This window comes from Dinoponera quadriceps, unplaced genomic scaffold (genome assembly GCF_001313825.1).
Source record: "Dinoponera quadriceps isolate SergipeBrazil2010 unplaced genomic scaffold, ASM131382v1 scaffold589, whole genome shotgun sequence".
Lineage (NCBI taxonomy): Eukaryota > Metazoa > Arthropoda > Insecta > Hymenoptera > Formicidae > Dinoponera > Dinoponera quadriceps.
The window spans coordinates 813,124-837,924 of record NW_014554985.1 but is presented as its reverse complement, the minus strand read 5'-3'; the positions used below and the strand labels follow the sequence as shown (position 1 = coordinate 837,924).

The following is a 24,801-nucleotide window of genomic DNA, read 5'->3' as shown; positions in this document are numbered from 1 at the left end:
CCGGGCAAATGGATGAAATTTGCTGTTTATTATTTATTTTAATTTATTTAAATCCGTTCAAATGACGCATCTCTTGACCATCCGACGGTTACAGAAGATACGAAATATAAGCATTATCGTTGAAAAATGGCAATACGCGACACCAAATTCAATAAAATATTTTGATATACCGAATTGCATAAGCCGTATAGCTCGTATAGCCGAATTTTAAAAAGTTCACCTTCATGCGTTTCGCTCGCTTTCCGTTAAATCTGTAATACAATCATTTACAATGGATATTGAAAATGGAAAAATGTGAGCTGTGATATATAAAGTTACATAACTATAACAGGGTACATCGTGGTTTCTAGCGAACGAAATGTTCATTATATTCCATTGGTATTTGCGAAGAGTGAATTATATTTTTATCTACTTCTCTACTCATTCCTACGTGAATATTCGTTTTAATGATTGATATCATATAAATCTAGTGAATCCAGAAAAATATTATATATATATATATATATATATATATATATATATATATATATTAGGTATATGCAAACGTCTCCATTTTTAATTTATTTGTTTATTATATAATACTACAAATGACTACAAATCAATCTTCAAAATATTTTTCCTCATTTTCTACAACCTTCTGCCATCTTTTGGGTAACTAATATTTTTATAAATGAATAACTATAATAAATATACAATACATATAATATTAATAATTTATAACTGAAAATGTTGATATGCAAACGCGCGTAGGTCATCTTCACGCCGTTCAATCAATTACAATTGCCGTCAATATCTAATATCACTCGGTAAAAAGTTGGAACACTTACTCGTATTCACTCTGTATACATACAGGATATCCCAGATCAACGGAGACAAACTTCGTGAGGTCGTAGAACGGATTGAAGTGAACAAAAGAGATATATAAGATATATATATCGAATAAAGATGTCATATTTTTACGAAACATAGAAAAGCAAAAACAATACATCATTGAAAAAGAACAGACTATAACATACTATATATATGGCTTAAAAATACAATGTATCGAGTTTAACTGGATCCTGGAGTTAACATGATCTTTGAAGTGTAACAATTTCTAAAATTAATGTGGTCTCTGAAATTTAACTGAACAGAGTCTCGTTTCTTTTAACAGCTTCAACTTACACACTTCGTAGACAGGTATGGTCACGTTATGATTATTATGTCTCAGCTATTTAAACGTCTTCCTAACAATTTCCATGACAGTTATTTCTCTCCGCTCTTGAATTGCCTTCCCACGTGCGCGCGCACAGCCAAGAAAAAGAGAAAAAAAGGAGGAGATACACGAACGGACATTCTGGAAAATAATTGAGTCTTTTGAACATAAAGAAAAGCCCGACAGGAGGCGGGCAAAAACTCTGTAGAAAGATCTATTCTGAATTGCACGGAGATCCGTTCATTCGCATTCTCGTTCTTCCGCACCCAGGAAGGCGAAAAGTCACGCGCGCAGCAGCGTAAATGGATAGGAGCGGCCTGGAAAAGGTAGCAGGCAGAATGAATTAAGGCGGTGTACTTTAGCCCGTTCTGTCAAATCGAATTGCGCGGAGAGAAACCCGTTATTCACTCGTTCGCGCCGGCAAACGGGGTCGAATGCCTCGGATTCGTGAAACTTTTGTTACAACTTGGAGCATTGTTGCACGCCCAATGGCCGAGTAGCCGGTGCCGCTGCGCTTAATAGCTCGAAATACATCTTCGAGCGTTCGGTCGCTTTAAACGCCGTTTTAGAGTGGTAACAATTGTGGGGCGGGGAAAAAAGTGCGTGAACTCGACAAAATTGCGTGATTTAAATAATAATAATCGTTGCGCGAATTGCGCGGCTATATATACACTCGTTTGCAGAAGAACATTTCTCATTATCAGTCTTGAGTAATTAACTAGTTAATCGGCTGAAGGCCGTTAAGTTAAAAAATTAATAACTGTTCACTTAAATCTAACTTAACTTTTAATTCAGTTAAATTTTTGATGACTTTTAATTTAGTGAAAAATAAAAATTAACTCATCTTATTCTGCTCATTATATTTAAAAACTTTTGCGACTGACGTATTTCATTTGACGTTCAATTTTATTAGAATTACTCAGAAACAAATTCCCCCGTTTAACGTCAGCTGCCCAAAGCGTGTCGAAGAAAACGTGTTTAAACCGTTCGTGCAAACACGTGAATATACACTTGGTTCCAATGGAGTTTCAACATTTTTTTTTTTTCGATCCAGTTTGAAAACCAAACGATGTCCATTTTGAGAAAGTCTATTTTTGGGAAATTATTCAAAAATAACTCCATGGGATATCGTTCCGAACTGTGCATCGAAGTGGAAGAAGAAAATTATTAAAACTGTTTTGAAACCAAGCGTATTTTCGCGTTGTTTCTTATTATCCTGCCGTTCCCGCCGAAACAAAATTTCGCTAATAATACATTGATGGTGTGATTTCGTTGGCCGACCGTATAGCTCGCGATTATTCTGAGCACCATTGCCACCATCGCTGCCACGTAATTATGTAGAACTATATTTCAAGCGTTATACACAGAGCGCCGAGAAATTGACTCGACAAAACCAAACAATATGAATTACTTTCGGCACAGCGGCTCCGGGCGTGCGCGGTCAACTAGAATTTTCCCACTATTATCGCGAGACAAGTAGCACTCGGTCAAATGTGATGCGTATTTATAGGCAATCAACGATAATATCCGCGCGAGCACGCGCTTGTTGTTCTCTCCGTTTTGCATACGACCGCCAAGGCGCGAGATTGTGTACGATGTTCTCAATATTTTAGATTGTATCTTCGAACTGCAATATTTGTCTAGAGGAACTAACTTGAGATTGCATAATGAACAAAGCGATGTAAGCGGGATCCGATATCAGTTTGAAAGGCGGTTATTATTATTAGTCATGTTTGATAAATAAACATGATATAAATAATGAACGTTGAAAATGGAAGGATGAGAGATTTCATTTTAGTGAATTATGTGTAATTTTAGTGTACATGACTAAATAAAACCCTTTATTCATGTTCTAGGTTATAACGAGAATCTAAAAATGATTCGAAAAGTAAATTGTATATTCCAGCTTATATATAAACTAATTAGTAGGCCAATAATTTGCATCCTTGAATTTTGATTTTTTCTATTTATGTTTATGTATAAAGACAGAAAGTGACAATAAAAAAGTTATTTAGTTTCAGTTCAAAAAATATAGATTATTTTTTAATTTTTTGTAAATTAATAATATAAAGTATGAAAACGAAACAACAAAATATATTTTTGCTATAATTTTTTATTTTTGTTTCGTACTGTGAGAAAAATTAAAATTTCCTTTAAATACGTACGTCATCAAGCGTATTTTGGTGGTCGAAATAAAGAATATTATAACGAATGAAAAGAGAGAGAATTGGTCTTTATTATTTATTATAATTATTATTTATGTGTCATACTGTCAGAAAAACTAAGCTTCCTTTTAATTAGTACATTATTAGATGGTTTTTAACATTCTAAACACAGATATAGTTAAAATGAATAATTGGAACTTGAGATATCTATCTTTCTATAAAAAATTAAAGCGCATGACTCATTCACAAACCTTCGCAGAACTATTATATATATCACTTTTAAAGTAGAAAAGTAACTTCTAAAAGGATGTTTTTGAAGATATTACTTTTAGTTGTTATCTATTATATTACGGAAATTACAGCTAAGCTTTAATTTTAATTATTTTATTTGTGATTAGCATTATAAAATTAGCATTATAAAAAACTACAAGTAACACTTTAGATCAAGGATAAACTTTTTATCAGCTGATCAGTGTTATAGAAGTTAATTTCTTGACAACTAACCATTTGTTTCTTACACATCGCTTGCTCCAAATAATATCTGTAGCTGCTAAAAGTCCGCTTGCTCCAAGTATCCATGCAAATAAGATAGCGAATTTCAATATATCGAACTCAATAACGCTCTTTTCTACTTATATCTAAGACTCCAACGTCCGACGTTTCTTATTTGCGATTGTCGGCAGATCTTTCGATCTCGCTCGACTCCGAAGGAGAGATCGCGCAATTCATATTGATTGTAGGAATCGCCGCAGAGATGTTACGGCTTTCATAATATCACGTCTTCGTGCGTTGCGTTCCTTTCTTCCGTGCCATTCGCTTTTTCCTTCACACATAATAGCCTTGCGAGAAGAACGTATGGGCGAAAACGCAGACGATATGTATATTACTATTTATACCGTCATTAACACATGTTATCGCGCGTACTTTGCGTACTCTAGCTGGGCTAGTCGATCGATAACGCGCGACACGCTTCGAGGTCGACTGCGACAAAAAAAAAAGTTGATCCGAAAGCGTCGCTATTATCAGGTTTGCGTCAAAGTAACCGTGAAATTGTATTTTTTTCCCCATTAAAGGTGTCACATCGCCGCCCTTGCTGTTATTGCTGCCGCTGCTGTTTATGAATCGTCTTCTCGCTGGCCGGATGACACATTAATAAGCGATCATCCGGATGGATCCTGGCTCAATTTACAACGAACTGCAACTTCGAGATCGAGAGCCATCCAAAGAATTTACCAATCGCTCAGCTCACCGAGGAGAGTGATGACTTCGTCAATGAATTTATCGAGGGAGAGAAAGGAGGGTGTTAGTCCGAAGTCTATTATATCCCCCCCCCCTCATGAGATAAATAATGTTTTAAATTTATCCTCGCATCCTTTTTCATTCTATCTCATCCGTTCGCGCGATCGTGTCACGTCGACGACGCTGTGCGGAAGCAAACATTAGCATTAAAATATTTTCACGTTGTCTAAGCAGTGTGCTGAAGAAACGACAACTGTACGGATGGTGTCATTAGTTGAGAGAGAGCGCATGAGAGAGAGAGAGAGAGAGAGCCATATTATCGTGAATACAGAAGCGAGATTAATTGATCGCGCAGCTAAATTGGCGCTAATGTGGCGTCACATAGGTAAGTCACAGTTGAAAGCTCATTCTTCTGAGAAGCGTTCTTACTTTCAAGCAGCAGCAACGCAAAAATATTGTTGGCGCTGTCTTAACTCATAAGGAAACACAATAAACTCAAACTCTTTGATTGAATAAACTTTTGTAAGTAGGAGAATTCAAAATACATACTTGAATAACGGCGTTTTTTATGTAGGAGAAATCGAATCTGGAAACCACACTGATCAGAAATCACAAAGCTTACATCTCATGTAATAAATGAAGGAGAATATTCTTTTTATAATATAACTTGCTTATATTATATTATGTTAATCGAATGTATGAGACGGCTTACAGCCAAAGTATCGCTTATGGTATTTACACTTTTTTTTAATTGGATGCGTGAGTAAATTTTTTCTCATCTCTATTGTTAACGTTTTGTTGATTTTAGGAGATTTTACTAGTCACAATTTCTCTTTAGTCGTAAAAAATATGCTTTTCGCTCATTTTTCCAGTATTTAGTTCATCGTTATTGTAATATTGTTTATAAATATAATCTCTTTTATTATAAATGAACGTTTGGTGTGAATTGACTCAAATCCGTGGAGCTGGTCACGCATTAGGACACCTCTACATAACTATGACGTTCCTTATACATGCGTGTGGAAGCACACGCACTAATCGCTGATCGAATGTTAAATTTGATTGGTTTAACGACGCATTTAAGTTTTATAGAAAGAAATGATTTATGTTTTTATGATGTAATATATATATATATATATACCAGCTTTATATATTACATTGTAATATCTCACTAATTTTAATCAAACATTAAAATCACGTTTAAATAAACTATTTGTCTTGTTTTCTCTACGTAAAAAAACATATGACAATTGATCTGGGGTATGGGATGAGATGTTATATTTGCGCGACTTTGTTTACAATTAAATAACTTCTTTGTGCATAAATATATATATAAAGTTAATATTGTTTTCTTGACCCGGTAACAATCAAGTCTCTCCTATAACTCTTGAAAAATAGAGAAAGATGTTTGAATTAGAGATTTGATGGTAAATTAAAAGTTACAAAGCGACATAAACAGATATTAAACACTTTTTTTTTAAAGAAAATGTTTGGAAAATTCTTGAAAAAGAATTTTTGTTTATGTCACTGTTCACCTTTAACTTGCTATTAAACTTTCATTTTAAATTGCAAAAGTGCTCTTGCAAAAGTTCACTTGCAAAAGTTAATCCAAACCGAGGAGTTCAGGTTTGTAGTGTTTCTTTGTTAGAAGAATTCATTTTGAGAGAAAAAGATAGAAAGAGAGAGAGAGAGAGAGAGAGAGAGAGAGAGCGCGCGAGTGTCCTCTTTGTTCGATGTCAATTGTAAGTTAAGACTTAAACGAGTGCGAAGTACTCTTTAATTATCGACATTTCTTTTGATTTTGATCTGAAAATTTGTGTGTCAACTTACTCTTGGAAGGAAGATACTATATGTAACTATTTAAATTTAGTTTCATTCGTTAGATATGCAATATATTTTGCTCGCGTTTCGCGCGAAATGAATTATCTCACGAATCTTATCGTTACTGTCCGAGTATCATCCGAAAGTTATACTGTAGTGGAAATTTGATCCTTCACGGATACGCTACGAATGGACTTATTACATCCTCTTTACGACTGTGATGTTCCTGTTCTTTCTTAGTTAATTAGAGACAGGGGCAAGTCTGATCACGTGCGAAAGCAGACACTCGTATTCGATATAATTAGGTCTCGAAGGTATTATTAAATCGCCGACTGCCTCACGGGAATTTAGAAGCGTATAGTTAAGACTTCACCGTCAGAGTCCTGGTTTAACGGGCAAACGTTAAACATATGGGAAAATTGCGGCATAATAATTCGAAATATGAATTTCGAATTCAGTGAGAATACGTAATCGGCTCATTAAATGAGATATATAATGAGAACGGTTAACGCGCAGTTCTTAAAAATGTGCGTTCGGTTGAGCGATTTCGACGATGAATGTTTCGATAATGAGCAATACGTGATCGGCTGAATTTACGGACTACTGATTAATAGAGAAATGTTTTGGGAACATTTTTTGAATTAGTGGACGCATCGATATTGCATTATTCAATATCATGTGAATATTGATATCTACTAAATCCTTTCGACACCTGCATTTAATGACTATGCGGAATATCGATTGCATTTGGCATAAACAATTTTCTCATTTCTCGTCGAATCCTCATTACAACGTGTGTGCGTGCGTGCGTGCGTGCGTGTGTGTGTGTGTGCGTGCATGCGTGCATGCGTGCGTGCGTGCGTGCGTGCGCGTGTGTGTGTGTAAGCCAAAGTGGAGCATAATAAATTTATACAAATGTCGACTCCATGTTGTCGAACCACCGATTAATTACAATATTTGTATCAACAATGGGAATTGAAGTTTTTGCTCTAGAATTTATTATCGTACAATATAAAGTTTCCCTTTTATGTTCATAAGATACTCGATATTATCTTTCTTTCCTTGTTAAAGCAGATTTCTCAACGGACTCTTTGACACATTAATTTCTTCGTGCAATTTTTCGTTAATTTCATCAAACGATAAATTAACGAGCTTCTTTAATTCGTCGACAATTACACATTTTTTATTATATTGATAATTAAACGGTGAATTAAATTTTTGTTAAGGTAAATTCCACTTAAAATTAATCGAAAAATTTAGTTATTGAGTTATCTCTATATTAAGTCTTGATATTAAATAACTCGGTATCCATTGTCTATGTATGATGGGATCACTCTTAACTATTCATAAAGCAGATTCAGTGATCTAGCGAAAGCAATCAATGTAACGTCGAGACACTCTGTTTATATATTGTAAAATCGATTAGATAATTAATGCATAAACTGAAACTTGATACAACATTAGCGAAACAGGTACGAGTTTGCTTTGACAATTAAACTTGCAGATCCTCATGCACTGTGCATGTATATCGAACCGAGCTCAGAAACGTCCCATTTCAAAATTGACATCGTTCAGCTACTGACATATGAGCAGAGATACGGCGGAAATCTTGCTCGTTAGAGTACAAATCGTCGTACGAATATTTACTCGACGGTGAGAAGGCATAATTTGAAAAACGAGAAAGCAAGTCCGATTCATGCAAAAATTTGGCTGAACATACTCGCAATGGGGTTCACGTTGATTCCAAGTTCTCTGTCAAGAAACTTACGTCCACTCGTTCAAAAAATGATCTCAAAGGAGAAGTATAACGAATTACAGGCAACCGACGTATTTTCTCGAGCTTATTACAGCGATTATGACAACCAGATAGTGTCGTTTTCTAATAATTCTCCACACACTTGGAGCTCGTCAGTACAACTGACTGTATTTACATAAGATCGTCTATCGAAAAGTGTAAGCTCGATTACGAGCGATTAAGTTCTCGTTCGTATGAAAAAATCAGCATGGAAGATAATACCAGTGGGAAATGAAAATGAACTTCTACAAACTCGATATCAAATTGTGTATCTATAGATACATAATATAAGTAGCAATACTGTCATTGTGTACGTTAGACTCTATTGTGAGTACTTTTTAATAGGTTTATAATATGTTGATAAATTCTTCCGAATTTCTAGTTGATTTTTGCAAAAAAAAAGTGTATGCTCATACGGTGTGACTTATGCGTCTGTGTGCACTTGCGGAAAAGGACTTAGAATGCCTGTGTGATGCGTGAACTAAAACTCACTCTCGTTTTCTGTTGTTTCCATGTTAACGGTAAAAAAAAGAAAAAGGGGAAAGGGAAACACATTATTAGCAAGTTGAATACCTAAATTGGCACTATGAAAATGCTTATATGTAACTATCACCATGTAAATATTGTTACATTCGTTTCAACTCTGCTGTCACTATACATAGTCATACTGTCTCATTCTGTACTAGTGGATCACGAATCGACAGAACCAACGACAAGCGGTAGATCGACAGCTTTCGACAGTCGGAGAAAATATAACCTCCCCCCCCCCCTCTGTTATAGATCTATGATTTTGATGCGTGTCGCTAGACAAGCAATATTACCTTCATTTACGTACTTACGAGCGAATCGACCGATCGAGAGTTAATTTACCGTAATCGTGTGTACATCTCCTCCGTTGTTGATTCATGTTAAATAAATTTTAAGTAACGCCTGAGAAAAAAAGAAAGAAAAAGAAGATGAAGGGAAAAAAGAAAAAAATTATCTATCAGAGATCCGGTAGCGATATCCGACTGCTGGCACGCTTCGCAATTAGACAGGAAGATCAGAGGCGACGGCCGGCAGCGTGTGTTCCTGCATTCTAGAAGTGTAACTTTTATCTTTTCGTACCGCCTATTACTGGGACCTACGAGTTATTCAAGTTGCGCCTGGGGCGCTCCGAACTTTGTCCTGCGGTTAAAACTATCCGAAAGCATCGCAGTCGTGCTCCGGACAAAGGGCAATCGTTGATCGGGGCACCGGCTGCGGTATCCGCCGTACGGCGGATGTATTTTCTTATTCTGTTTTGAGGCTCTTGCCCGATCGTCTCACGCATAAGTTTATGAAAGAAAAAAAAAATGTAATGCAATCATCGTTACTGTCCTAATAAACCTTCACGTATGAATCCATACGACAATCCTGTGTTCGTTTGTTCGTTCGTTCTTTCTCTTTCTTTCTCTCTCTTTGTCTTTTTTTTACTCTTCTTTTCTCGTCTCTTTTCCGGCCCGTCTCGACATCGCCTGCGACTGCGGGCAAGCACGCGATTAGAATTTTTTGTTTTTTTTGCCATTTGTTTAAACACAGGGCCGTCGCGCAGAGCTGCCTGGCAGCGGAATATTGAGCAGTTGGTCACCGTGAGCGGTTCACAGCCACATACGGTTTGGCATCGTCTTGTCAACGCTGGATGAAAACTTGGGTTCATACGGTGTGACTTTATACGTCTGTGTGCACTTGCGGAAAATAAAAGGATTTAGAATGCCTGTGATGCGTGAACCAAACCTCACTCTCGTTTTCCGTTGTTTCCATGCTACGAGAAAAGACAAAAAAGGGGAAAGGGAAATATATCGATTGGTAATCAATAAAGTTCTCCTATCCGCCGGCTCTCCTCCAACCGGGAAACGACTTGTAATGCTGAAGAGGCGGTTAAACTCTGCCGTAACTCTACTAGATCGTTAAGCGCAGCAGAGCAGGCCGTCTTGTCGCTTAAGGAGCTGGGAAACGAGAAACCCTCTTACAACGCATTAACGTCCCGGCATAATTGTTCGAGATAATTATCCTTGGCATTTAGGAGCCTGGCGGGCATTATAATAAACTGTATTTGTCTCAGTGGAATCCGTCGCAATACCGCAAATATACCGCGTGCTGTATATGGTCGAGTTATTTGCTCGAATAGAAAGCGGAAAGGGATCCCGTTTCGAAAGAAAGCAAAAAGGTAAATTCTTATCCGTAGCTGTATTGTCTCCATGCACAAGATATTTGGTTATTTTGTGCAGAACAAGATTCGAAATAGATGTTTGTCTTGGATATAAATAATTATTTTCAAATAATATCATCTGGAATGCAGTTACCAAATGTATGATGTCTATCGTCAAATTCGTAATTATGGTAATTGATAATATAATTGAAATTTAGGATTATAATATGATTTATGCGCTTATTATTAATTATCTGCGCTAGTGCAGCAACATTAATTGATATAACATTGCGCAATAACTAAAATCAAATATAATTCAAATTATTATAATCAGAATAGGGGATTCAGAGGACACATAGTTCTAATAAATTGCATGACCGCAGTTGGTTAAATTCGTCATTAATATGCATCGATTACACACGCATGGTATTCCAAAAGTACGTTATCTTCATAAATTGACTTTATCTAAACCCTATGTTATCAGCGAATGATAATCAATGCGCGTTATATATTGGATGGTGTACTATGTTCCATATTCCACATCATCGGCGTTACCAATTATCATTAGTTTTGAATAAAGTTTTAAAATAATATAAAAATTAAATTTTACAAATTCTTCAAAGGAGAATTAGAAGGTTCTTTAGTAGAATTTCGTAATCACCGCTAAAGGGTAATAATAATTAGAGAGCATTAATATTGCTGATAGTTTCAATATAAATCTGGATAATAAACTTAATTAAATATACGCTACGTGTAGAATGTTTAAGTCGGTTCATTTCTTGTAAAACTATTGGTCTTCGATAACATCTCGACAGTGTTGTTATGTAACACACACGGTTTGCTCGGTCGATACACGAGAGAAGAAACATCGCTCTTATCACGGCCAGGCAAGATAGGTAATTTCCAGTCATCGTTTCACCTCACTTTCAAATAGAAAGATCATCTCTCCGCAGTATGAAAATACTCAATCAGCAAAATGTATAAAACAATATTTCCAAAATATATGAATAACTATGAATACCTCAGGAGGGTTAACAGTTTCGTCGATTATATCACGACTTTTTGTATCAGAACGCACAACAGTCGATTTAAGAGAAGAAATTGAGCGAGAAATTTTTCGCCCAAAATATTAGTGACATCCATATATGTGTGGTCACGTTCCTCCTAATCGATATTCGGCTCGCAACATCCGCTCTCGATAATCAGAAATCAACTAACGAATTGAGAATTAAAAACGACGGTCGCATTCCGCATCACCTGCTCTTCCAAGCATCCGTATCCGTATTCACTTCGGTGCAGAACAGATGACGAAGTCAAACGATGAAGCGGTGGTGAAAGATAAACTAGACTCCTACATTTGAATTCGTCAGCTCTAGCCGACAGTGCCGGCGCACCTTTCAGCGCGCTTTGTCGCGCAGCCGATCAAACGGACCGTCACGACGGAGCGAGCGTGACAAGGTTTAGCGCAGCTGGCACCTCCGAGACGCGCAGTCGCGCGCCGGTTCTGTCGGGTGGGAGGTGATCAGCTGCGAGCACACGAGGAACGATGTTCGTCCTGCAGAAGTCTATATTGTGAGTACAAGAGACAAATTTTGCGTTCCCCGTCGTTTCGCTTTGCCGTTGAAGAAAGGTGCGCGCGAATACCTTAGCAACCGATCGTGCTCGACGGAGTGTTATTCCCCTCGGCGACGACAAATGAGACACGCACAGATGCGACCACCTCGAACCCTTTTGTCGATTTTCGGCCGTTTCAGAGAGGAAGGGCCGTGTCGCCGCGCACTATGTAACTTGGTTCGCATCCGCAATGCGGTGCTGAAAATAGGAGCGGTCGGCACACGATCGATATCGAAGCCAGGTTACCGCTTAGGTGTTCCGCGAGTCGAGCTGCGGCGTGTTCTTCTTGATCAGATATGCCCTCACCGGAAACGCCCGCCCTTTCGTCGCCCAAATTCTACGTGAGCCTAACTCGGCCTTCGCCAATTCGCCCGTGACCTTGACCGCTGTCGCGATCAGAACACGCTCCTTCCCACAGCGTGTTCTTTGTTCGCCACTAAATGAGATTTCGCGCTTCCGACAGCCCACGGAATTAAACCGCTTCAAATAACGACGATCTATCCGTTTGCGTCGAATTTACGCCGAAAATCTTGTAATCTTGATCAAACTCGTAAACTCGTTGAGAAGCATTGATACAGCTGATTAGACACTTCAACGTCGGAATCCTTAGGAAAGCTCACCGATGAATATCGATGGTTTATTATGGAAATACATGTTTTCGAATGTCAAAAGCTCCACGATCGAGCTGCAAATTCGAATATTTCTGCATGCGCAAGTCTACCTTTGTTTCAAATAAAAACCAACGAAATGATCCTCGAACCTACTAATTCCTCCTCTCCGATTCTTTCGAAGCGTTTTACATTTCGACCAGAAATTGGAATCTTCCTTCTTATTCTCTCGTTTTCTCCGCATCGATTTATATGCTGGTATTATGACAGTGTTCCGCGTGATCCAGTGTATCAGTTGTATTAGTGTTTTTATCGAAATTACGGTGGAAGTAACAAATTATATACAGCCTCGTGATTCAAAGTCGAGGTGAGCGATAACTGTCGTTTTGGAAATATGAATGTCACGTAGCGGCACATATTCTATACACGTTAGGTGGGAAAAGAAAAGACAAAGTTCTGCGCTAGATGACGGATAATATGTGTGATGTCATTCGCCGATTACGCACCCAAAGACCTGTTTGGTTTTGTGCAAATTTAGCAGTAGAATTTTGGGAGCTAACCGGCTTAGCGAATCAATCTTTTTCTTTAGATATTTGTAATCTATACGGTAATAACGAGCGTATAATTTGTTATAAACGCGAGGAGAAATCCGTCTCTCGGGAAGAAATTTCAATTTAGAAATGTAATTTGAAACAAATATCGGCTAGAAAAACACGTGTACAAATTTAAATAAGTAGATTTAGTAGTAGATAAGTAGACTTTAAATAAGTAGATATAATAGTACAAATATAACTAACAAGTAAACATCAGTTATAAATAAACAGACATTTTTCTAAACACATAATATAAGTTAATCATTGGGATTGTGTTTCAAGTAAACGGTTATATTTCCCCTTTCCGATTTCGGCGATTATTTAACTAATACTTGGTGCGTACGCAGATTACACAGAACCTACAGTTTAACGCCGATTGCGAACAGCAGATTGTTGGAGTGAGGGTTCTTCTCGTGGCAAAAATACTCTCGGTGGTTTGTCACGTCGTATGAAATTATTTTGATTCTACCGGGAAGTTTACTAGCGACTGTGACAGTGGTCTAATACATAAGGTGAGCGATTCAAGAGCCTCAGGTTCTCAAGTCCAGCAGGGAAACACGATTTTTCTATAAAATTGGATATAACATGTTATTAAGAAGCATTTCAAGAACCAAACTACATTAGGATCACTTTTTTCGAGAGAGAAAGAAAATAAGTCTCAAAACTCTGATTAAAAAAAGCTATCCGGCCACTAGAAGGAATCCGTAATACAGAAATAAGATAAGAAAGCTGCCTTAAATATTCCTGATTAGATATTCCTGATATAGAGAAAAAGTCACTGAGAAATCAACGAAAAGAAAAGGAAATTTTTTTCATTTTATTATATCCAACTACTAGCTAATTTTTCTGTTACACCCGTTAGGAGAAATGAGCGTAAAATTTTATCTACCTGAGACTTCTCATCTCATGACTGTGTACTATTTTTTGTCTAGCTATTATCTAATTTTTCTAGTACAGCCATTAGAAGAAGTGGGCGTTACATTCCGAGCTAATGGCTAGGTATTACCAGCGATGTAGAACCCAACTTTTCTATGTCATGACTGGACAATTAGAGTAGATTCAATTTCTACTCGGGTATGCCTCGACGCAAACTATTCGACGCGAAAAGTTCGATTACGTCATGGGGTGGCGACCACATTCTATTATGTCACTGACGACTGTAACCTGTCAGATATTTATAGAATCCATCAAGTTGACAAAGTTATATAATTGTGGCACTGAAAGTTACGTAGATCGAGTTAATTTACTTTAATAGCCAATAATTAATTCACCAACAGTGATCGCATAAGGTGATACACGCGAACGTGCCGTTCGTGTTACGAAGCACGAGTTTTGCTTGTTTGATGGCAATGAGCAAACTATAACAACGAAGGTTATTTCATGTGGGAGGGCTGTGTGAGCCTCGCGATGAATCGTTTAATAGATCGGAACTGCTGCTCGATTATAATGACATAATGTAGGACGCGACTCGGAAGCATCGTGCCCCAACAACGTGTGCTTGCTCCAGTTCATGCATAATTACGTATACGAAGATACTGGAAAGGAAAATTTACCGTTTCAATTTAGTGCTGCTGGGAAGAGGCGGGCGATTATTATGGACGTGCTACTTTAAGTTAAATCAGCACGTATGTTATATCGTGGAGAAGGACGGTTCAGGCGGCAACATTGACGCTAAATGTGGCGCGCTAATGCGGGCCAATGTGACTACCTTGCCGAAGTTATGGCTAAAAGAAATACATATGTCGACCACTTTGGCGGATTTCGCCCGATCGTTTCTTTAAAAGCTGGCTTTACGCCACGAAAATAATAATAGCATAACCCGCTTGGATTCAAGCGTCGGGAGATCAGCCGGTGTCAAATGATTTTGCAGACGTAAACGTCTCACTGCTTATATTTTGTGATATTTTAAAGCATAAAAATGTACAAACAACGAATTTCTCATTTATATAGCTAATTACCGAAGAATTTCCGAAATAAGGAAACGTCTTTTTTCATTTTTTTTCTACTGTTAATTAAACTTTCTTTTATTAACCATATTCAAAGACTCCCTGAAATATGGTCTTCCGAGATCTATCTTTTATGAACAAAAACTGGTGCGCAAAATTACAGTCTTTGACATGTAGCTTCATTGATTGTAGTTTATCTATCGTAACCTTATACGTTTGTTCATCCGATAAACCGTAGCTTCAGTTCTAGTAGTCGATTAATTTATATCTAATCGTTGATCTCTTTTATCCGATCGCATATTTCACATTTATTCACTATCAATATCACTATTAACGCTGAAGGGATTATATCGTTTCATAAGATATGTACGGAACTATCAATAGAAATCTAATTTAATCTTATTGAAGACATAACGATAAATGTGGCTTTGATTCTCGTGCATTGTCTAACTCTTGTGTTTTGTCTGATTGTTTTTTATCTAATTCCATCGTCGAATGAAGTACATATATAATAGACACACAGTTTGAGAATTTCTGTGGATTTTGCCGACTGCTATTCTCACTATTCTCGTTTCATAACATCTAGACTCGGAGACATAAGATGCTCAATCTCAGGGATAGTATTAGCCAGAAATCATGTAGAGACTTGACGAGTGTTGTCCTATACGCTGTTTACTGTTTAGAGAAATATTATTATTATTATTATCGATAATAATATTTCGCTAAACAGTGAACAGCGCACAGAGCAACACTCGTCAAATCCCTGTACGATTTCTGGCTAATACTATCCCTGAAAATGTGCGTCTTACGTTTATGAGAGGAGCCTACATGCTATGAAACGAGAGGAGTGGGGATGGTAGTTGGCGAAATAGAAACGTGCAAATCATGTGTCGGTTATTATATATTTCATTCGATGATGGCATTAGATAAAAACAAAACCCGAGAATCAAATCCACGGAACATACAAACCGTGTGCCTGATATATAATTTTAATAATCATAGCGTATATTGGTAAATATATATTATATAAAACGTCCTCTCTCTCTCTCTCTCTCTCTCTCTCTCTCTCTCTCTCTCTTAGAATAATAACTGCATAACTGTAGAATACATCGAGAAAAGCAAACAAATAATTTATATAAATAAGTTCTATTTAAAATAACAGTAAATTCAGATATTATGCATAATTGTATAGTAAAATTTTCAGTACTGAGATAGGATAAAAACTGTCTACGTGATTCACGTGTTATTTCACGATTTCACGCACGTTGCTCGTGAATGTGATATGTGTGCCATCACATACGTCAATTCTGAATAACTCTTACTTAAAAACTATCATTCAAATATCATTTTGATAAAAGAAAAAGTTGCTTGTTTGGTATCAAAAATCTCTCGATGGGGTTATTTTGAGATACCCAGTATCTCAATATGCAGCATCATTAAACTATAATATAAGGACATGTCTGTTTGTATCAACATACTCTATGTTATTACCGAAGTTATTTTTTCTCCTGGCATTTTAGTTATTCGTACACTCAGTTGGTACACTCAGTGAATAATTGTGTAATATAAGACGTTCTCCGTCCAGTAAGAACATGTGGAATATGATTACACGATAAGACTTAGTTATCTGCTGATAAGTCAATATCTGGTGGCACCCTTCTTCAGCTTACTATCAAGTAACATCTTATTTATTGAGAGATCTTCACTTATCATGCTCATCTGAATACCCCAAAATGATGGATAGCAATACGTTTTGCGCGAGTGACTTGATGAATTCCCACGCACATAAGTCCCCCCTCCCTCTTAATTTTAACTAAATGACTCATCGGCTTAACTAAATGATACGTCGGCATTAAATATAATGGCTAGCAACACTTTCAACCTATCGCGGCGAGTGTCAGTTTTTTTTTTTTGCACAACGATAAACAGAGAATAATAAAGAAACGCGTGAGGCACAAACGTCGAATGCGATTCGCATGCTCGTGAGTCGATACTATTGAATACCGTGGAAATTTCTCATGTTTATCCTCAGATTTGCCGCCAGCAGAAATTGTAATGGATCATGGGCACGAGTGCTTCCGTCTGCACATGTCGTAAAAGATGTTCAACAAAGGGAAATCCACGAGGTTTCGGGAGATGTGATACCTATAAATATGGTGAAGGGTATCGGACACCTTAGGGATCCGCGGCTCAATAAGGTACCATTTCTCTTATGTCCTTTCGTAAAAATGTTTCCTCAACACGACGATACGTGACCATAACGTAAGTATTCTGTGATAATAACAGGGTTTGGCGTTTACACTGAAAGAAAGGATAGCCCTGGGTATACACGGACTGCAACCTCCGAGATTTAAGACGCAGGAGGAACAACTGGCTCTGTGCAAAGCTTCAGTTATGAAATATACGGAAGATCTGAATCGATATCTGTACCTAGTAGAACTTCAGGTAAATATCTGCCTATTCTAGATAGAACAGAAAATGGCGATAACGTGAAAATTACGTCAAAATAATGAGATCGAAAGTGAGTTTTTATAGTCATTTTTCTGTCATTTTGATATTCTGTTCTATCTGAGATGCTGTGCCATAGCGCGTTTAAAACGGCTCCTGACTTCCGCGGAACCACTTCTAGGAAAGGAACGAGAGGCTATTTTTCCGCCTACTGAGTGAGAACATCGAGCAGATGATGCCGATCGTTTATACGCCTACTGTCGGGCTTGCCTGTCAAAAGTTTGGCGTAATTTATCGTAGGCCCCGTGGACTTTTCATCACCATATATGACAAGGGCCACATTTATGAGGTTCTGAATAATTGGTCAGTATTAGAAGCTAAGGACAAAATGCTAGTTATACATACATCACATTGATATATAAAAATATTAGCGGCCACATTAAGGCTAACTTCCATCAAACTTGGATTAAACTAATAATTTACTGATAAAACTGGTGGTAACAGCAATTTCTGGCTATATATAATTTTTCGTCTGACATAATAATAAAAATCTAATACTGTGCATGGTAGTAAAATATAACAAATAATATTTGATTCCGCGATAACTATTTTAAATATGAGTTATGAAGAGAGAAAATGTTCTTATATGTTTTAATAATAAACTGCATTTTATTTTCCACGTTGAAAATTCTGCTGGTTGAATTACCGTCGATTAGCTTAGTCAATATCTGGTGTGACCTTAAATCTGTTTTTACACGTTCTCCTTTTCCATACGTCAAAACATTTTATTGAGAAGCAATGATCGTAAAAAAGGAATATCCATTTAGCTGGAAACGCATCGCACACGTATCACACATAGAAATTAAACGGGAAGTGAGCGGTCTACGCGCGGTTGCATTCGCTAAAAATAGTATTCCACGTAATGCAGATATTTCGTCACATCTTATTACGCTGTATTGCTAGCCATCGGGAAAATGAGTGTTCTACCACATAGCGTTGCGCTTATACATTAGTATATCTCCTATCTATTATATTTCTAGGCCAGAACAAGCTGTGCGCGCCATTTGCGTGACAGATGGCGAGCGCATTTTAGGTCTTGGTGACCTTGGTGCCTGCGGCATGGGCATTCCTGTTGGCAAGCTAGCCCTTTACACAGCTTTGGCTGGCATTAAACCACATCAGTGCCTCCCGATCACCATTGACGTAGGCACTAATAATGAACAACTAAGGAATGATCCTCATTACATTGGTCTTAACAAACCTAGAACTCAGGGTGCCGAATATGATGAGTTGATCGATGAATTTATGGCAGCTTGCGTGAAAAAGTACGGGCAAAACGTTCTTATTCAAGTAAGCTAATGTACAGCTATCGTATGTATATATACTTTTAGCCACGTGAGGCATGTGATATTCCGCGAGCCTCGAAAAATCTTATCTCGCGAAACGATCTGCGATATGTGTGCCGCGATAATATTGCGTATAATCTACGTTGTGTTCCAGTTCGAAGATTTCGGGAATCATAATGCTTTTCGTTTCTTGGACAAATATCGGGATAAATACTGCACGTTTAACGACGACATCCAAGGTACGGCCGCGGTTGCGGTGGCCGGCATTCTAGCGTCGAAGAGAATAACCAAGAAGAGAATGTCGGATAATAAGTTTGTCTTCCTAGGCGCCGGGGAGGTGTGTAGGGTCCTTGACCGCGAGTTCATTGTAAAACTGTATCTCGCGAATGTGAAATATTTACATGTCTGTCCTATGTTACCATGTAACAATGTTCATCGTACTTGTTTGTAGGCAGCTATTGGAATAGCTGATCTCTGCGTTAAAGCGATGGAGGCTGATGGTTGCACCGAACAACAAGCACGTAATAACATCTGGATGATGGATATCGACGGATTACTTGTAAAGAACCGGCCCGAGGGTAATCTGGAAGGCCATAAGATTTGGTACGCGAAGGAACACAAAGTGATGAGGACGTTGATTGAAGTCGTGAGTGAGATTAAACCTACCGTTTTAATAGGTAAGTGACTTTTCTTTCTTCTCGTGAGGAAAAAAGGCTACGCTACCAAAGATCGACTATTTTCGCAGGCGCTTCAGCGGCTGCGGGTGCGTTCACCCCTGAAGTCTTGAAAGAAATGGCGAAAAATAACGAAAGACCGTTGATTTTCGCTCTGAGTAATCCAACCAGTAAAGCTGAATGTACAGCACAGCAGGCATACGATTATACAGATGTATGAATATCATGTAATTAATAATAAGCGGGTTGTGAAATAATGCGTTATGCTAATACTATACTCGTTCCCGGCGAAATGATCTGACTAATTAGATCAAATGTATTTGCTTTTAGGGGAGATGCGTATTCTCTTCTGGCTCGCCATTCGGTGAAGTAAATTATAACGGAAAGATCTATAAACCTGGGCAAGGTAACAACGCATATATCTTCCCCGGCATAGCCTTGGGCGTTATCGCGACCGGATGCCATCACATTACGGAAGATTTGTTCCTAATCTCGGCACAAGCTGTGGCCGATCACGTGAAGAATGAGGATCTCGAAAGAGGAAGCTTATATCCACCATTGAATAACATTCGCGAATGCTCAATTGACATTGCAGTTAGGATAGCCGATTACGCTTATGCTAAAGGTAATCGTCAAAGTTGTAGAATCTTTTTATATACTTTGCTTAGGATTAGGAAGTTATTTATAACGCCATAACCGTTACAAATTGGTTCTTTTTCCAGTAATGACTTCCCAGTAAATACTATCTAACAATAATATTATGTTATTATTTTTCCCTTAGCAATATAACTATTATATATTAATTATATATAATTTATATAATAAATTATATATAATAATATATAATATTATAATAAATTTAATATTATATATATATATATATATATATATATATATACACACATTTTGATTTTGATTTTCACTTGACCTCGACGTCTTCATCCAAGGTCAAACCAATAAGATCTTTAAAATGCATTGTTCAAAAGATATTTAAGGTCGGCATTTAAAATGGAACACCATGTATGTACGTGGGATATATAGTTACAATTCATAAAGAAAAGATTTTCGAATCTTGGTGAAAAAAAATATAACGGAAATTTTAATTAATAATAATACTTGTCATACAAGTAAATTGTAATAACTTGTTATTTTTTAAAGGAAAGATAACTCTAACTGAGCTTTTTTCAAAATAGATGATAATAACGTTAGCACGTTGGCATTTTTATCAAAGAACAACAAATAGTGATAACAAGTTGCTTTTAAAAAATAAAAAAATTTCCCAAATCTAAATTCCCTTTAAGAATTATCCACTCGTTACTCGTTGTCGTATTTACAGGTGGTTTAGCGAGCGAATACCCAGAACCAAAAGACAAGCGACAATTTATTATGAGTAAAATGTACGATGCCAACTATGACAGTCCACTGCCAAGTTTTTATGAGTGGCCAGGTGATTCTGCTAAGCCACGCATCTTACCGGAAAAGTAAGTATGGTGATCTCTTATGATGTCAGAACAGCACCAATTTCCCAATCACGTAGCGATGTATCACATTAATTAGTAAAATAAAATATGTCACATTTGTAATAACAAAATGTAGAATCAAAATAGTTAGATAAATTAAAGTTAATAGGAACAAGAGTAGTATCGTAGCAGCACTAAACGTAGAAACCGCGATCGATAATAGAATTAGCAATAAATTTGATTGCAGTAAGAACTTTTAGAAGATTTGTGAAGAATATTCTCTTTTGGTATGACAATCTTTGCATGTTGCTTCTTTATTTATTTTCTTTTATTTTTTGCTATTTCTTCTTTTTCTATGAATTGATACTTGAGAATGTTAGTTTGGCAGAATAATATTTTCAAATTAAATAACAAACTAAATAATTTAATGCGCCCGATTTTTAGCTTGTGTTTCTACAACAGCTTTTTTCCACGAGCTAGAGTATAGCGTTATTTGGATAATTTGATCGAGCTTAGATATTTTATTTTGCAATAATCGCCGCACGCTTCATTCACGTAATACATTCATTATCTTCACAGTGTTGTCCCTCCTCGACTCGCTATTTTCAATGCATACTTCGATGAAAACTGCTGAAGCTTAATTAATCTTTTTCAGAGACACAATAGAAATCCGTCACGATTTAAAACATCTGTAGCGAATTTCATCGGCCGAGAATATAATCGAAGACTTATTCTCGCATTTAACAATCAAAATATTATCTCTTCAGCTCATAGTCAATATCACTCATGGCATACGCAAACGGCAAAACGACTTGCGAACAGTTTTAACAGTAAGAACAGTTATTCTGTTAGATGACTAACGCCAAAGCTTGTACTATTACATTTCGCGCGAAGTGCTAACATGGTATATAGCGCCATATGGCTCAATCGTTGACAGCGTTATTGTTGCAATAAGCTGACAAGATAGTATTTTAATGTTCACCTTCGTCTGTATACCAGTATTAAAAGTAACAAATATTGCCACAGGGACAATGGTTGAAAGTAACTGAAGAAAGTTTATATTATATAATTTTAAAAGCACGTTACATCATTTTACATATGGTAATCGATATCGAGGAAGGATATATGTATGTATATCTCAGGTTCTGGTAGCACGATGACATCATTCGAAATAATAACTAACCCAGGAAAAAAAGATCATATATGAAATTTCCCCATATATGACTATATATAATCATATATGTCCACAACGAAAAAATATTGTTGTTTACAAATTATGTGCAAATACAATCAAAGTAAACACTTCTGACTACTTGTGCTTCTAACAGCACATGATATCGACGTTTAATTAAACGACATAACATCATTTTTTTTCGTATAGACATATATAATCATATATGTAATCACATATATGGACAAAATTCATATATGATTTTATATAATTATAATCATATATAAACATTTGCTCCCGGGCTGCTCGCTTTCTGCCATTAATCTATTATCAGATTCTGTTAGCAGGTTCTGTCGGCAGAACAACAGTAGATTGCAGACACAGATGACGATGGATCTGTAGATACTATAGATCATGTTCGATCTGTTGCCAATTTGTCATTAGGCTACTAATAGACTGCTAATAGACTGCTAGTTATATTTATATTTATAGGGATATACATGATTATTATATATAGCATCTTTTTAAAGTTTTAAAGAAATATATACACATGTATATATAAATTATATACTTAAATATCCAAATTACTTGAAAATTGGATTGCTTTCTTTAGCGATAATTATTTGCTCGTACATACATATTTAGCAAAAGCAAATTTTCGATTTTATAGTTTTCTTTATGAATCTGGTTTGAGATCTATGAATGGAATTATGTTCGGATAAAACGAACAATGGTGGTTATAAATATAGCTTTCACATATAAGTCGTTTCGTGATATATTTTTGAAAATACTTTACGAGGATATTGCGCGATAGCAGGATAAAACATAATAAAATTAAGGTCTCAAATAGTAAAATGACAGAGGATGTTACATCGGACAGCAATATGACGTCCTCTGATATCATTTTGCTACTTGGAGTATCTCTCAATTCAATTATATCCTGAAATATTTGTTACTAAACATCTGCACTTTTTGTGATTTACAAACAATATATAGTTCCTTAAAGACGAAAGGTGATTTATTTTTCTNTTAAATGTGTCATAATCGTTGTCACCCTCACAGAGTTGCATGTTGTAAAATATTGAGAACTTAAGGATATTATATGAATATGAAACATGCTTTTTTATAATTATCAGTTTGAGAAGAAGAAAATCTATAATTCGGCACGAGTGTAACACATACACATTTCCTAATAATATTATTTGAGAGAGACAATGTTGAATTTGTATATTTAAAAATGCTATTAAGTTTAGCCACGCGACGTGAATTATGTCATTTCCAAGATTAGAAACAAACTACTCAGCAAACACCAACTTACATAACTATCAGTTAATTTCCTACTCAACAATGTAACTGTTATATAACGCGTAGGGAATTATAACTAATAGTTATGTAACTGCAACTTAGTGTTTGCTGAGTGTTTATATGCGCTTCCTTTTAGATATAAAATCTTTATAAGATACATGATCTATACAATTAAATGTAATTATTTACAAAAGTATTATTCATTCATGTCGCTTGGTTAAATTTACGAATTATTTTTTTATGACTAATCGTGTTCTTCTCCCAACAGATTATGACGGGTTGGCGAGTCTAAAGACGAGACGACTACTTTAACCTATATATGAACTTATTAATTTCTCGCAGTCAGAAAATAATAAATGTTAATATTATTGGATGTGGTCAAGACGTATACTCTTTAATATTAAGAAATTGCAATCGATGAGAAATTCACACAAAATATGTTTCTTACATTTAAATATTATAAATATATATACATTATGTACTTATTTATTTAATTTAATAACTTTACGAACATTTAAAGCACGTCATAAAAATTATATTTTAATAATATATATCCATTCACTTCGACATAAACAGTCGGATATTTTAAGACTACAGATTATTTATTCTTTTAAGTTCGCTTAAAAAAATAAAATTTGTTTATTATTTTCGACGGGTAATGATTACGGAATGATCTGTAATGCGCGATATTATACTACATCCGGGAGAAAATTAATATATATGATTGTATATAATTGTATTATATAAAATCATATATAAATTTTGCCCATATATGTGGTTACATATATAATTATATGTCTGTACGAAAAAAAAATGTTGTCTTTTAATTAAATGTCGATATCATGTGCTTTCAGAAACTAGCTAGAAGCATTTATTTCGATTGTATTTGCATATGATTTGTAAACATCAGTATTATTTTGTTACGGACATATATGATTATATATATATATATAGTCATATATGGGCAAATTTCATACATGATCTTTTTTCTCATGGTCATGTACTTTAATTTTAGAGTTATGTAATAATGAACAATTGTTTCTTCTGTATAATTCATGCGAAATCTCGTGAAATGAATTATCATCATCGACTTTTTTTTGTTAGTAAAAGCGTAAAATAGATAAAAATTCACAAATAATGTAATAAATTATTTTGTCTTATATGCGAAAACAACTGTTAACTTTTATTCGTGCATTTTATTTATATTTTAATGGTGACAAGCGTACATTGAAAAAATTGTGAAAAAATAAA

General features: G+C 36.1%; 2 protein-coding genes across 9 annotated transcripts in view; both read left to right on the top strand.

Annotated features, from left to right (window-relative positions):
* LOC106742771 (suppressor of lurcher protein 1-like) overlaps nt 1–7,255 on the top strand; it is a 113,257-nt gene extending 106,002 nt beyond the window's left edge. For all 5 annotated transcript variants that reach the window (XM_014616029.1, XM_014616026.1, XM_014616028.1 and 2 more), the window contains one exon: nt 4,434–7,255. In XM_014616029.1, the coding sequence (XP_014471515.1) occupies nt 4,434–4,513 (80 nt within the window). In that variant the 3' untranslated portion in view covers nt 4,514–7,255. The remainder of the gene's footprint in view (nt 1–4,433) is intronic.
* A 4,595-nt stretch (nt 7,256–11,850) lies between these two features.
* LOC106742770 (NADP-dependent malic enzyme-like) lies at nt 11,851–23,923 on the top strand. Of its 4 annotated transcripts, XM_014616023.1 has the most exons (12): nt 11,851–11,957; nt 17,179–17,344; nt 17,433–17,591; nt 17,776–17,957; nt 18,635–18,944; nt 19,095–19,277; nt 19,392–19,617; nt 19,686–19,828; nt 19,945–20,239; nt 20,951–21,095; nt 21,322–21,361; nt 23,819–23,923. In XM_014616023.1, exons 1-11 carry the CDS (start codon nt 11,932–11,934, stop codon nt 21,332–21,334), a joined length of 1,848 nt encoding a protein of 615 aa, XP_014471509.1. In that variant the 5' UTR covers nt 11,851–11,931; the 3' UTR covers nt 21,335–21,361; nt 23,819–23,923. The 4 variants fall into 4 exon arrangements, with proteins under 4 accessions (XP_014471509.1, XP_014471510.1, XP_014471507.1 ...); XM_014616024.1 differs by lacking the exon at nt 21,322–21,361; XM_014616021.1 differs by lacking the exons at nt 21,322–21,361; nt 23,819–23,923 and adding an exon at nt 21,730–23,273 and having other exon boundaries at nt 17,454–17,591.
* The last annotated feature ends 878 nt before the right edge of the window (nt 23,924–24,801 follow it).

Bases quoted from the DNA above. Each gene is read 5' to 3' on its own strand.
- LOC106742770 (XM_014616020.1), top strand. From the start codon at position 11,932: ATGTTCGTCCTGCAGAAGTCTATATT. The intron at 19,278-19,391 runs GTGTGTAGGGTC...ACTTGTTTGTAG, and splicing joins TCTTCCTAGGCGCCGGGGAG to GCAGCTATTGGAATAGCTGA. The intron at 20,240-20,950 runs GTAATCGTCAAA...TCGTATTTACAG, and splicing joins CGATTACGCTTATGCTAAAG to GTGGTTTAGCGAGCGAATAC.